We start from the raw sequence: 14,922 nt of genomic DNA on the forward strand, positions 1-14,922 counted from the left end.
ACAATTAAGACATGAAGAGGTTAAAAATATATTCAGAACTTACCTATGATGCTGGAGAAGCACACAATACATTTTTAAAATGGATTTTCATATAACACAGTTTTGATATTTAAAGCAGTAAACACTCCATTAAAAAATTTTTTTTGATTCTTTGCAAACCCTTTCCCTGAGAGTTCTAACAAGCATGTTGAAATTGTACTTTTTCCAATTTTCCTCAGGCCATCTGATTTACTTTGAACAATTAAGAAACATAATGAAACAGCTGAAAATACTAAGAGCAATGATGCTTACAAAAATAAATGATAATTACAAAAAGAAATGTTACCAAATCATGAGCAGGTAGATGAAATTTTGAACACAGTTACTGACACAAGAGTTCAAATTTTACATTTTGAAGTTATCTTACCAAAATAAAAATCACAACATGAAAGAAATAATTCTTTCATAAGCACTCTTGAAAAAACAGCAAGATGAAACTTGCTAGACATTTTTTACTCCTCAAGAAGCAAAACATGAATTCATGATAGAAACTGCACAGTGAAAGGGCATGCACCCCCATTACATAAGAAATTAGCACCAATGATTAGAAGCACCAATGATTAGAAGTTTGAATTACTAACTATACATAAATTAATCCCCAAAGTGGAGTCATTCAACTACTGTGGGAAGTTTCAGTGGGTTCTGAAATAATCAATTTAGTGGATTATGATAGAATAGACCAATGTCAAAATAGAAAAAAATCAGAATAGACAAATATAAAAAATTCATGTCTTAATAAGGGTATTTTTCATGAAATGTAGTAGTACATACCAGTTGCAATGCAAATATATGTTTACTTTGAGCTGTAACAAAGTTTGAAAAAAATGCCCTGTAAGATACCATTAACTGTTTTGTCCATTCAAATTTCAGGTAATAAGAGTAATTAAACTCTTGACTTTTCCCTCACCTGATTCTGGATCATTAGAAAGTTTTACCAGATTTAGCCTGAAATTTTCTTTGTGCGCAGACCTAATAGTTCTATATTGGTTGTTTTCGAAACAGTGAAGCATCCATCTCTTCTGGGATTAAAAGTACAGTAGCACTGTATACTAGGTTTGGGCCATTTCCCATGAACCCTTCTCTCTCTTTTATATCTTGACTTAGGGGAGAGAGGGACAGCAGGGTGGAAAGAAAGAAGTTTGGGTGGAGTGGGGGGAGGCAGGGAAGAAGGCATTTTCCCAGTTGCATTGGTCCATTTACTTGTGTACTTCCAGCTGAGGAATACAGAACTGCTACCTTAAAGTAACAACAAAGGAGACCACAAGCTTTCTTTCAGAACACAGGATATCGCCAGACTAGGTATTTTATAAATTGATATACAAAGATAAACTTATCCAAGTTTCTGGCTGGTATGTGAATTATCTTCCTTAAGTTTTCTGACCATGGAGATGTTTCCATAAAATTGACTCAATGGAATTCTCTCCTCTCAACTATTGCACTACCAATTCCTTCTTCACCCATAAAAGATAGATAATGTCCCTTTGACTTTCTGTCTACACCATCATCTCTTCTAGCTCTCAGTTTAATATTAACACTCTCACTTTTGTAATGCTTTTAAAACAGCAGAGATCTTAAATAAGACTACAAAATTCAATACAAGTAACACCTAAAGGACTCATTTTAAATATACACATAAAGCCTTGTGTTATATGAGTGTGTTTAGGTGATTGAAACAATGGAAAAGATTTGGGAATGTGATGTAATAAAATAAATTCTAAATCCTGCAGAGATAAGAAACACACTTTTGGAGTGGGGGAGCTCTTCTACATCTAAAAGGGTCCAGTTTCCTATCTGGGACTTGACCACAAATATGTGGTAAATAATTATGCAGTAAACTAGAAGAATTCAAGTCTCACCTGCTAAAACATTCTCCTCACATGTTCTACCAAAATAACTCAAAAGAGCATGTTCTCCTGACACTGAACATATGATGTAACTTGTAACATATGAAGCAATTTGAAATAAAATTTTAATGGTAACTAGAAGGAAATAAAAACCCATCATTACATAGTAGCTTCCTAGAAAAAGATTTGTGTATTAGTAAATCAATGTTGAAAGAAACTGAAGTCTGCTCCAAAAGAAGCAAAGACTTTGACAACCTGTCACCTCATTTTATACTCTTCAAATACCAACTTAGGTATTTGTTTCTTAGGGAAAGAAAACTTGCTGGGTAACCTTGGGCAATAATCTCTGTGCTCCTTTTCGTTAGCTGTAAAGTGAGGAGGCTGACTAGATAGTCCCTAAGATTTAACGATTCACCATGAAGTGAGTCTAACTGTTGCTAAGCTATCTATAGATTCTATGGTGCAGATCAAACCCAACAAGATCATTTTAATAACATAGACTCTTTTATTAGTCATTTTAATTTAGGTGTTTAGTCACACTGTGGCAAAGCAATGAAAAAAAGAACAATAGTATTACTTTTTAAAAAAGACATAAGATTTCCTTAAAAATGAGGATCCTTAAAAATTAGCAGGCACGTTTATAAAATGAATGGGTCAGAGCTGATCCAAAACTTATGTTTTAAACAGCAGCAAAGTACAGGGTTAAGCACATGGACAAAAAGTAGCTACTGAATGATGGATTAAATGGAAATACTCTTAAAATGTTTACAAGTATATTGTAACTAGTATTGCCACTATGATAGTGGTTTTTAATGGATGACACAATAATACAAATACTAATAATGAAGGTATCAGCTAATCTTTATTGAATTTTTATCACATTCCAGATCCTATGCTACGTGCTTTACATGCAATATCTCATTTATTCCTCAGGATAAGCAATGAGGTGGGCAGCAGTTTAAATAAAGAAAGTTAATGTGCTCAACTTTTTCCAAAACATTTGATATGTAGTATCTAATATGGGTTTTAGTAAAAAAGGTGGAGGCGGCACTATTATTATCCCCACTTTTCGATAAAAAAGAATGAAGTTCAAAGGTTTGTCCAAGGAAACACAATGAAGGGATGGAGCTGAGACTAGAATCCAGTGATCCCAAAGTGGTCTGTGGTGGTCTGATAGTCTCTCAATATATTCATGCCGGCAAGTTGACGAAGTTCCTTATTGCTGATAACGTGCCTGAATGATCTCTCATTGGTGCTTTAAAGAAACAAACAAAAAACCCCAGCATCATTCTCTTCATGCTGCCGTCAATTATTTGCAGTGCCAAGAGGGATGTGTACAGTCCCTCAAAGTAACTACTTTGGTTCTGCATAATATGTTGTTCGGTGGGGGGGGGGGGAATAAAAAAAACCATATTACTTGATAGTCAATCCCACCTCCCAAAGCAATCTATAATCAGATTCCAAGGACATATCAAACCTTTATGAATAAGTGTTTGCTAGTTTAGGTTAACTAATATTTTATTAGTGAATCAAAATAATATAATCCTTTTAGTAGAATATTAAAACCAGCAAAATGAATGTACTGATGTTAGTGGTTATTTGAAGTTCAATTCCTATGAAAATTTCAGGGGAATTATTTTTAAAACCCTGTCACCATCTGACCCACGAGGCACTCGCACTAGTGCTGCGCACACTACTAAGGGACCAGCGACAGAAACCATACCGACAGCTGGTCCCCCCAAATAAGGAGACTGAAGACGACACTCCATACAGTAAAACACACTTCGTCACAAAAATATGAAAGTTTGTATTTGTTCAAGGCCTATTTATAACATATCAGGAAACGTTTATTTCTGATGATACTTACAATTCCTAAAAGTGTCCTAAGGTTCACATACTTTGTATTCTATGGTGTTAATAAACTGAAATATTCTGACTCCTACATTTAAAAGCAATTTCAAGGATGTTTATTAAACTCCACAGCCTTTTATTAGAAGGGATTAATTTGGGGAGCAGGTCAGAATCTTTAGGTGGCATTTATAAAGCTTTGTCAATTATAAGTTTTTATTTGGAAAAACACATAAAAAACCCCGTTTTCTTTTCACCCATTGTTTTCAAAATGAGTGAGAAGAGAAGGGGGTGGTAGTGAAATTTTTGTGTTTTTCAAATGGAAGCATGAGTTTTAAAAGTTTGAGAAACACTATGTTAGTAGGATAAAAAATATGACTGTCAAATATTGGGAATCCACTTTCTCAAAATAAATACTAAGCTGAAATCCTGCAGGATTTCATGTAGATTAGTGAAGCATCATTTAAAGAGCAGATATACATACTAGGAGATACGGTCTAGGTATTCTGTTTTCTATGGAAATAATTCCATTCACTGTCACTTTCTCCTGTAAGGAGAGTAACTAATACTGCCCAGTCTGCAGCAAATGGCTCAGGAGATAAAAGCCTGTTATCACACTGGAGACACATTTCATCTCAATGTCCTTTCCCACAAAAATCTATCACCTCAAAACCTTTGTTGGAGGAAATTATAAAAAATAGTGAACATGACATTTTCCATGTCCCCAGATTGGTACAAACACTGGTTTCAGAATATCCTCAGACATCCCCATCTCAAAAAGTATTAAGTGTACAATGGAATTAATTTGAATACTTTAATTTAGAAATAGATCTCATAGTGGGCGTCCAGGAGGAAACTCCAAAAATATAATTTTGAAAATGGCCCTGTTGGACTCACTTGATAATTAGTGGAAAATCTAGGCAAGAATTCTGTATTTGACATACTTGAACTGTAGCAACTCACAGTAGCTGCTAACAAAACTAGAAGCCTTGAATAACATTTTTCCTGTCTATGTTAGAATTACGGAACGGGAATAAAAGTGGTACTCATGGTGAATATGGACGTGGACCCACTGCAAAAGGGCGTCTAAAATACGTTATTTTCAAAAGACTTCTTAACAAATTAAAAAATCTTCCATTAGGAGTCCACTTTTAGAAATAACTCTTTGAACTATATTTTTGTGACTATATAAATTTTCATGATCACTGTAGAAATCTTAGAAAATACATTCAAGTTTAAAAGGAATATAAATATGCCACCACCCACCAATAATCTGTCTAATATCCTGGCTTATTACCTTTCCATTTTATTTTCCTGGGCACTCAAACATACATGGACATACACGGAGAAGCATAATTACGTCCACAGAGTGTTTTGAAACACAATTTTCACTGAATGCAGAATATTCGAATCTGTAGTTAGGTGCGGATTTATTTAACAATTCCTCAGCTACTACATATTTAGGTCATAAAGCTAACATCTTAAGATAACTTTTGACCATACTGAACTTGAATATGTCATATCATTCAAAATCTTTGTGAAACATGGCTAAGGGGCAATGTTAGGCACAGGAAAACACCAGGAAAAATACTTCAACAGTAATACCTTTACTTGGTAGGATTTCAGGTAATTTTGATTCTTTGTTATACTTTTTGAATTTATCCAAATGATCTCTAATGAACACGTGCTGATAATCAGAAAACAATTTACTAAAGATCAATATTTATATAAATAGACAAAATTGAAATTCAATAATTTGGGGAAAAATGTGTATTTTAAGTGAAAACAAAACGTGGGATGTAAGATTGTAGAAATGTACTTGTAACAGCAATATTAGAAAAATTAAATGTCCAACGCCAGGAGGTGCTGCTTAACCAAACTATGGTACAACAGTCTACTATGGAAGCAAAGTGAAACAAGAGGCAGAGCGCTATGTGCTGCTATGGAAAGAGCTATGTGCTGCTATGGAAAGACTGCCAAGATGGGTTATCAAAGGAGAAGACCAAGGTGTGTAACACTATGTATCATCTGATCTCAATAGTTACAAAAGGAAAGAAACAAACAAGAGAGTGAAAGACAGGAGGGTAGATTATTTTATATGCATAAAACATTTTTGAAAGGATACATAAGAAACTATCGATGGTGGTTATTTCCTGAGTGGGAAATTGGGTATAGAAAATGATCACAAAATTAAAAATGTGCAGTAATACATAAACACATAAAACATAAAAGGGAAAGCACAATGCTCATAGCAGAAAATCTGGAACCATTTCAAGGTTGTCCCTAAAGATTTTTTTTTTAAGCAGACTCTAACAATGGATATGGAAAAATGGAAAAAAATGTCAAGTGCAACCTATCTGAATTGTAGGGACTTTGAAATAACAATAATAAAACAGCAGTGAATATGGTAGTCACTATACTTGGTATTTCAAAACCCAGTCATACAAGTTTTCATTACTGACAAGGAAATGGCCAGGGAATTATTAAAGAAAATAAACTTCTAATGAAATCATTCTAGAAGGTTAAACATGGGTGATTTTATTCCAATGTTATCCTGTCATATTTACTCTGGTTTACAAACTCAGTAAGCCAGCAGTAGAAGACACCGCTGTACATTTAGGTAATAATAAATGAAAGGAAGATATTTTTATCTATTGAGATTTAATATGTACTTCCTTCTTTAAGAACAAAGACAAAACCAATTACAGAATGGGGGCAGAGTGGGTTAGAAACTCAGATACAGTTTAAAAATTCTCCTAAACTAGATGATCAATACTATTTTAAAGCTCTATCTAATAAAAGTCAAACAAAAGAATTCATCTTTTGCTATATTTATGCTCCAGACGCAAACTGGAAAGTAAGGCTGTCCCTAGTGCTTCTAAAAATCAGATTATGTATTAATATAAGCGCTGATTTACTGAGGTGCACCTATGAAAAGAAAATACACTTTAGCTTGTTACCTAACTGCAAATGTAGTCATTAACAGAAGTCACTGAATTGGAATCCTTTTGATGTGTACAGCTTTCTAGAAGACTTTTTAAACTCATTAACACTGTTTTACTAAGTGCATGTATTACAAAAATATCATGAATCCCCAAGGATTTATGGCCAAAATCAGTCACTGTAAGAATCAACTGGTAATCCTGGGTAACATACCCCAGAGCACAGAACTCAAAAATCAAACCAGATACCATATTTTCCCGAAAATAAGACCTAGCCAGACAATCAGCTCCAATAAGTTTTTTGGAGCAAAAATTAATGTAAGACCAGGTCTCATTTTACTATAATATAAGACTGGGTCTTATATAACATAACACTGGCTCTTGTACTAATTTTTACTCCAAAAGAGGCATTCGAGCTGACTGTCCGGCTAGGTCTTATTTTCAGGGAAACATGGTAAGAGAGAGAAAAGTACTGCCACTTTCACTTCACATCTGGGATCTGACACTTTTTCCATTTCCCCCATCAGTGTGGTACTTGGGGGCTGTCTTAGCTGAAGGAACTAGGAAGGTAATACGATTTATAGATTCCCTTTATTTTCCCGGAGAGTCATCCTTTCCAGCCAAGAGTGTGGCTTCAAGAGGGAGGTTTAATCGAGAGGCAACTAGACATGATAATCCTGAAGATCCAAAAGGTGATCGATCACAGCCCTATTGCACAGCTATCTGGGTAATTTAGTTTAAGAGCTTGTCTCACCTAAAACATTGGGACCTAAGGCGAAAATAAATGATTGTAGCACCACGAAGTGCACTTTCGCCCTTTCAGTGAAAATGCTCTTGCCCGTGAGAAGCTAGTATCTAGTGACACTCTATTACATTCTGAAATGGCACTCAAGATTGGGGCCACTCTGTTGACAGTAAATCATGTTGCCGCACACGTAGGTGTCACAGCACACAACCATCAATGCTACTTTTAAAGACTCCTAGTTCCATGAGGGAAGGACTACGTTTTGTTCAACCCAGGCTGTCCATACGCAGGGACTTAGCTAACGCCTTTTGAAATACTGTGTTTCTCAGCATCCTGATGCCTGAGGTTCTTTTCCTTTATTTATCTGGATATTTTTTACACATTCTCCTCCATTACCTCTTTTTATCACTGTGGCTCTAGACCTTAATCCCCACCACACCCTGAATACTTTTAGAACAGAACGGAAGTTGCCCCCCCACCAGGAAATGTTGAAGAGGAGGATTTGAAAGGTTAGGAGCTACACGAGAGGAGAAACTGTCCCATTCCAGTAAATGTTAAGTCCGTCAAACCTACTTGAAGGCCACTGCGTTTTGTTTGCCTAATTGGCCTTTCCGGACACTCAGACAGCGCCCAGGTGAATGACCGACCACCTGCCGTCGCATCCCCCGGCCTCTTGTCTGCAGGTTCCAGGCTTCCTCTACTCGGAAAACTCAAAGGATACCTTCACCATCACTTCTTTGCAGACTTTGTCCCCAAACCTTTCCTAACTTTGGAAGCTAAGAATTAAGGGGAACCGGGCGGAGAACATCGCGAGGGGAAAAAAGCAGCCAAGGATGTCGCTCTCTTGCCTGGGCAGCCCCCCGGCGAAGTCGCGGGATGCCGTCTCCGGCTCCAGCCCGTCCTCCCAAAGCGGGGAACCCCGGGGCCCGAGGCCACCCTGGGAGCGGGGATCCAAGCGGCCTCCTGAGCCGGTCTCGACCAAAGCAGCGACCACGGTCGCCGCTCCCTCGCGGGGTCAGGCCTGGCAGCCTCGGGAAAGGGCCCGTCGGGGCCTCCGCCTCCCGGCGGCCAAGCACCGCCTCCACTCCACCGTTCTCGGGTCGCCGTCGGAGCTCTTACCCGCAGGACGTGGTAGCCTTCCGTGCCCCCGCCTGGGATCTCGACGCTCTGCGAAGAGCCCATGGCGGCGGGCGATCAGTGTGGCCGAACCGGGCTCCGCGCAGCTCCCCGCCCCCCGCGTACCGCCTGCTCCGCTCCTCCGCGTAGCACTTGGGACGTGGCACTCGCTGCCGCCGGAGAGCCGGGCCGCACTGCCCGCCGGGAGATCGTCTCCGCCGCTGCCAGGGCCGCTGCGACGCCGCAGACAGCGCCACCTGCCGCGAGCCACTGGGAGGGGCCTGAGCATGCGCCGGTGGGGTGGAAGGGGCGGAGGAGGATAGCGGGGAGGGGCCCACTCTTGCTCGCGAGAGAGCAGAAATACGGTTCATCCGGCTTCGGCACCTTGCTACGGGGTCCTAGGTTGGACAAGATTCATCTAGATTCGTTCCCGCTCGCCTGAAAGAACGGTTGCTTGGTTGTAGCGCCCCCTGGCGGCCAGAGGCAAGAAAAGAGCTGCTGTTGAAAAGAGTGGAGGCGACGCAAACAACACCGAACTTATTCCCAATTCTCGGGGTCTTGTCCCAGGTTGTACAGAGGAGTGTGACAGTGGCTCTCCGTGGATTGGAGACGCGTCTGCTCAGCTCAGTTTTATAAAGTGGAATTTCTCTTTATAAAACAGCTTCCCCAAAGAGTCATGGAGGACCCACGGAGGGGGCGGGGGGGGGTGATGTTTTTGTTTTTTACCTTCCCTAATAGAATAAGATCAGCACAGTTGGATGTCCTTGGCGGTCCACTGCCTGCTGGTGGATTCCCCATTTCCTTTAGGTAGCCAAGTTGTATTCACACTTTTCCTACTCCATTGTTCCCTCCTTTTGTCCCATTCCCTCTAAAACCCCCAATTATGTCCATTGCCCAGGGGTCAATTTGACTATCACCTATTGTGGATCAATCAGATATCAGAATATGCGTGTTCTGATGTGAAGCAACATGAAGTATATATTATCACCCATGAAGTATTCTAGTCCAAAATGTTTAACTTGTTTCGGTCACATCTTCAGTTACATCTTCCAGTTTACAGGAAAGCAGAGGACAGAGCAACAAGTAAACTGACAGGCAAGAAAGCAACCAGGCAAACACACGAGTTAGACTGTCCTTCAGAACAACTGGCCAGTTCTTTTCATCAAGTTAGAATAATAAGAAAGGGACTATACTGAATGAAAAGATATATAAAGGACATATCCACGAGATGCAAAGTAAGGTCTTGAGTTGGGGGCTGATTTGGAGAAATTAGCTGTAAAGGACCTTTTTGGCTCAATTTGGGAAATTTGAATATGTACTGAGTAGTAGAAGAAAAGCATTTATTGACATGGAAAAGTGGAAATTATTAACTAAAAAAATAGTTTACAAGATAGAACGTCTCTAAACAATACAAAAACATTTTCGTAAATAAAATACATATTAATACATATGTATGTATAGGAAGATGTGGGAGGACATGACCCAAGGGTTCCAGTAGTGATCTCTGGGTAGTGACAGAGATGTTTTATTTTTTGTTTTTGTTGGCTCTATATTCTGTAGTGCTCATCGACTGCTTCTATAACAATACAGTATTTAACATTTAAATATAAAAAAGTATTTACCTTTCTGTGCTGTCAATAAGCCATTATCAGGTTTTAGGAGGCCTAACAAATGCATAAATACAGGAATCAAATCTCCAGTTATTAGACTCCTCAAGGACAGGGACTGTAGTGGAGTCAACTCTGTGTTCCTAATACTTACGTAGCAGAGCGCCTGGCCGCTAATTCAACAAATTTTTAATGCAAAGGAATAAATATAAGAACTTGATTTGATGATAATGTTTTGTTCTGCTTGGCAATTATAATTCTCTTCATGGTAGTGTAATAAGCTGTTGCTGTGTTCAGTGGTCAAAATTTTTGTTTGCAGAACTCAGGTTGCAGGCCTGCCCTTCCTTAGAACTGTACTGTGTTCTGGCCACACAAGTGGAGGAAAAACTTGTGAAATTTTTACACAAGTTTTGTGAATAAAGTTTAGTGTTGAGTTAACCTAGAGTTTGGACTACCTGCTATTCCCCATACATACCATTTACATTCTTACCTTCCTGACTTTATTTATGCTAATCCATACATCTGGAATGCTTTCCTACATTTTTCTTAGAAAAATTTTAACTATCCCTTAATGCCCATTTCAAATATTAGTTATGTATCCCTAAATTCAGAACGACTCTCCTCATTCTGAGTTCCTGAAATAGTTCTTTTCTGGTAACATCATCATCCTCACAGGCTTATCTTGCACTCTTTATGGTCCCTGCATTCCGAGTGAGGATCTTTTCATCGTTAGATCCCCAGTTCCTGATTGAGTGTTGGGAACATAGTAGTAATGTTTGTTGATTTGAATTGAGTGTGTGTAATGAATAGCTTCAAAGCCTTTTCTTTTCAGGATCAGTTAGTAAGTTACTTCTGCTGCTCCTATTTGTGCCTCATCAAATCCTGTGTTATCTCTTTAGTGGCAATTCGTAGAAAGTGACGTACAAAGCTCACCTGATTTGGGACTAAAAAACTGTGATAACCATTGCTCTAGTTTTTATGGTGCCAGTTTTCCTCTTTTAGGGAATGTGCTCGAGGGCAGAGAATAAAATCTCAAGAATGTTGTCAAAGCTAATATAAACAAATATAACACGATGGAGGGGAAAGACATGGGAGCTTACTGTCTAAGTCAGTCTCCATTCAAGTAGAAATCTGCTGCAGGCAAGTTGGTATTTTGAAACATCACAGGCAGCAGGAAAGCAAAACCCAGCAAGAGCAAATATCTAGGCTAAAAACGTCAAACCAGAAGAAATCTACTTTTCTGGAAGAAGCATCTGAGACACAATTTGCTGTGTCCTGGGAACTCTGAGTTCCCATAAATGAGTGTAAATGATAGGGTCATTTATATCGTATCAGCTACCATGTTTCCCTGAAAATAAGACCTAGCTAGACAATCAGCTCTAATGTGTCCTTTGGAGCAAAAATTATAGTAAAATAAGATTGAGTTTTATATAATATAACATAATAATATAAAATATTATAACATAATATTAGGGTCTTATTTTACTATAATATTAGACCGGGTCTTATATTAATTTTTGCTCCAAAAGACATTAGAGCTGATTGTCCGACTAGGTCTTATTTTCAGGGAAACACGGTAGTGCAGCCTAACATTTTTGCCTCCAGACTGCCCTGGGAAAGTTTGGTTCCTGCTGCCTTTGCATGATAGCCGCTCTGCATAGTCAGCCAGCAGGGCCTCCCTCATCCATGGGTCTCTTCCTGACCTAGCTTGTTTTGCTTAGGGGGCAAACCTCAGGAGGGGTCAGTGTGCCATGGAACACCGGCCACAGCAGACTGGAGTAGAGGGGAACCCCTGACCTTCTGTCCACCAATACCTACACTAACGAATAACCTATTAAGTGGCCCATTAAGAAGAGCTCTGCCCCGAGTCCCCCAAAACAAACAAGACGGTGGTGACAAGCTAGGCCAATCAGATGTTCTCTTTGGGGACATGGAACTGGCAAATACAAGAAGAGACTCATTTAGTGTATATGTATTTGCATATTGGAATGTTAGCTCCATGATATCTTTTCCCGTGTGTCCACCACTGTATACTTAGTAGTACTGATAATGGGCTGGCATAGAATAGTTGTTTAACGAATGGTTGTTGAATGAATGATAATATTAATAGAAAAGCACTAGAGCAGTGGTTCTCAAGCTTGGATAAGTATCAGAATCATCAGGGAACATTGTGAAAATGCAGAAGTCCAAGTGCTAGTTTACTTCAATGAGCCGGGGTCCTAGTAGTCTTTATTAATTTCCAGGTGATTCTGATACACACAAAATTTGAGAACTACCACACTGGAGCGATGCCCAATAAAGCGCTGCAATTTGTGGGCAATCAGGTAACCAATGAGAAGCTGTAGAGCTGAGAGGGATTCTCCCTCAGCCATAGGCTCAATTTGTGCTGATGTTCCTGTGTTTCTGTAAGGGTGAAACTCGGGGAATCAATAAGGTAGTTAGACTTAGCCTGTTTGCAGTTTGATCTACCCTGATATTCAGCTGTTTTTTGTTTCTCCCTCAATGATTAAGAACTCTGTTTTGTTCCCTTCCTTAAGGCTACACATGCTTTGTTAATCCATTTAATCAGCAGAATCCTCATCTGAAAAGAGCAATTTCTTAATCCTCAGATGCTTGGACACCGGAATCCGTGTCGCAACTCCCTTGCAGTTTTTACTGGTGATGCATAAAGCCCCAGGCTGCAGAGTCTGGAGATAACATTATCTTAAAAGACCTGACCCCAGGAAGTGTGTCAGCCCTCAGACCTGCCAGACCAGCTCCTCCTTTTCTTTGTTCTTCTTGTGTATCTAGAACACCTTCTGCCGAGTCTAGGAATCGGGAGATGGCCTTTGGACAGGAGTCCACCATCCGCCAGGAATGCCGGCATTCTGAATAAACCTGCTTTTCTTTCCACAAACCTTGTCTCTTAAGTTTTAATTGTTTCAAGAGGCAGGCAGCTGGACCCTTAGCACGGTACCATTTCTGTAAAGTTCCCATCACCTTTATTGTCAAACTTTTATTTAGTGTTTTCCTTTAAGCAAAATGTTTATTCTGGAATAATTTTAGATTTACAGAAAAGTTACAGATAGCACCAAGAATTCCCATATGTCCTTCACCCAGTTTCTCCTAATATCTCACATCACTGTGGTACATTTGTTGAAACCAAGCAACCAACATTCGTACATGGGTATGAACTAAACTCTAAGCTTTATGCAAATTTCACAAGTTTTTCCACTAATGTTCTTTTTTCTGTTCCAGGATCCAATCCAGGATCCTAGATGGCAGTTAGTTGTCCTATCGCCTTAGTCTTCTATGGTTTGTGACAGTGTCTCAGAATTTCCTGGTTTTCACGACCTTGATGATTTCAAATAGCACTGTCAGGTATTTTGCAGGATCCACTTGCATTTGGGTGTATCTAATATTTTTCTCATGATTAGAATGGGCTTGTGAGTTTTGGGGAGAAAGACCACAGAGGTAAAGTGCTCTTTTCATTACATCATATCAGGAGTACACGTGAGTCACATGACTCCTTACTGGTGATGTTGATCTGATCACTTTGTTAAGGTGCTGTCTGCTTTAACAGTCAAGTGACTATTTTTCCCTTTTCCCTGGAAACAAGTCACTATGTCAAGCTCACCCTGACGCTCCACTTCCTGGAGGAGAAATTTTGCCTCTTCTTTCCTCCGTATTTATTTAATCATTTTATTTATATTGGTGTGGACTCATGTGTATTTGCTTTGTACTTTAATTATAACCTAATACTACATTATTCATTGCTGATGGGAATGCAGAATGTCAAATCTTTCCAGTTTTGCCGACTGGGACCTCTTGCAGGTTGACTTCTGTGTTCCCTGATTGGCTCTCATCTTTTTTTGTGTATGTATGGTAAAAACACATAACTTAAAATTTACCATCATAACCATTTCTAAGTGTACAGTTCAGTGGTATTAAGTACATTCACATTGTTGTGCGATCATTTTTTTTTTGTTATTTGAGCATTTTTGTATTTTTTGGCACTACAAAATGTTCCAGTGTTTTTCCTGTACCAGCCCCTGCATCAGCCATTCTCCCAGGAGCCCTGACTCCTTTATTTGGAGAATGGTATTTAGACCAAGATCTGGGTGCTGAGTGTACTCATTGCTACTGAAGTGTATTGCTTTCAGGCCTTCTCAGCAGACAGAGCTAGGAAACATGTGAATAGGTATTGATCTGTGTATACTCACATATCTGTAATTACTTCTGTATCTCCTGATCTGTATATACATTAAACTAAATATGAGCTTATACTGTCTCCAACTCTGACTGAGCACCGCAGTATTCATCCAGCATTTTCCCTTTGATTAATTAGATGTCACTTCTTTCTCTGACGGTGAGAAACCTAGTTCCATTATCTACCATTTCCTTCCTTATTTTTTTCAACCTAGTATATATACAAAATAGTTTCAGGAGTGTTCACATGTACTCTCATGAGAAGCAAATTTACCAATGGGAGCACCATATTTATGTACAGTATTTTATATTTAGCCTTACAGTTTTGAGTTAAAACACTATTTTCCAACGTTTCTTGGGTTGGCTCCTTTTTTTTCCTCCACACCTTCTTCAGTAACGTGAAGATAGATATATGGTAATCTTCACCTGTGCAATACAGTTAGATTAGTGCCAGTCTGCATTTTATCCTGGGATCCCTGACATCCCGGTTGATTTTCTTTTAATTTGCACACATTATAATTCACTCTTTGTGATATACAGTTCTTTGGGTTTTTACAAATGCATGTATCCACCACCTTATCATACAAAATATT

At 39.0% G+C, this 14,922-nt stretch overlaps 1 protein-coding gene across 1 annotated transcript in view; it reads right to left on the bottom strand.

The window, feature by feature from the left end:
- GORASP2 (golgi reassembly stacking protein 2) overlaps positions 1-8,791 on the bottom strand; it is a 30,685-nt gene extending 21,894 nt beyond the window's left edge. Inside the window, exon 1 of the mRNA XM_033112712.1 lies at positions 8,538-8,791. Within this exon, the coding sequence (XP_032968603.1) occupies positions 8,538-8,600 (63 nt within the window). The 5' untranslated portion in view covers positions 8,601-8,791. The remainder of the gene's footprint in view (positions 1-8,537) is intronic.
- Between the last annotated feature and the right edge of the window lie 6,131 nt (positions 8,792-14,922).

This window comes from Rhinolophus ferrumequinum, chromosome 8 (genome assembly GCF_004115265.2).
Source record: "Rhinolophus ferrumequinum isolate MPI-CBG mRhiFer1 chromosome 8, mRhiFer1_v1.p, whole genome shotgun sequence".
NCBI classification, from domain to species: Eukaryota; Metazoa; Chordata; class Mammalia; order Chiroptera; family Rhinolophidae; genus Rhinolophus; species Rhinolophus ferrumequinum.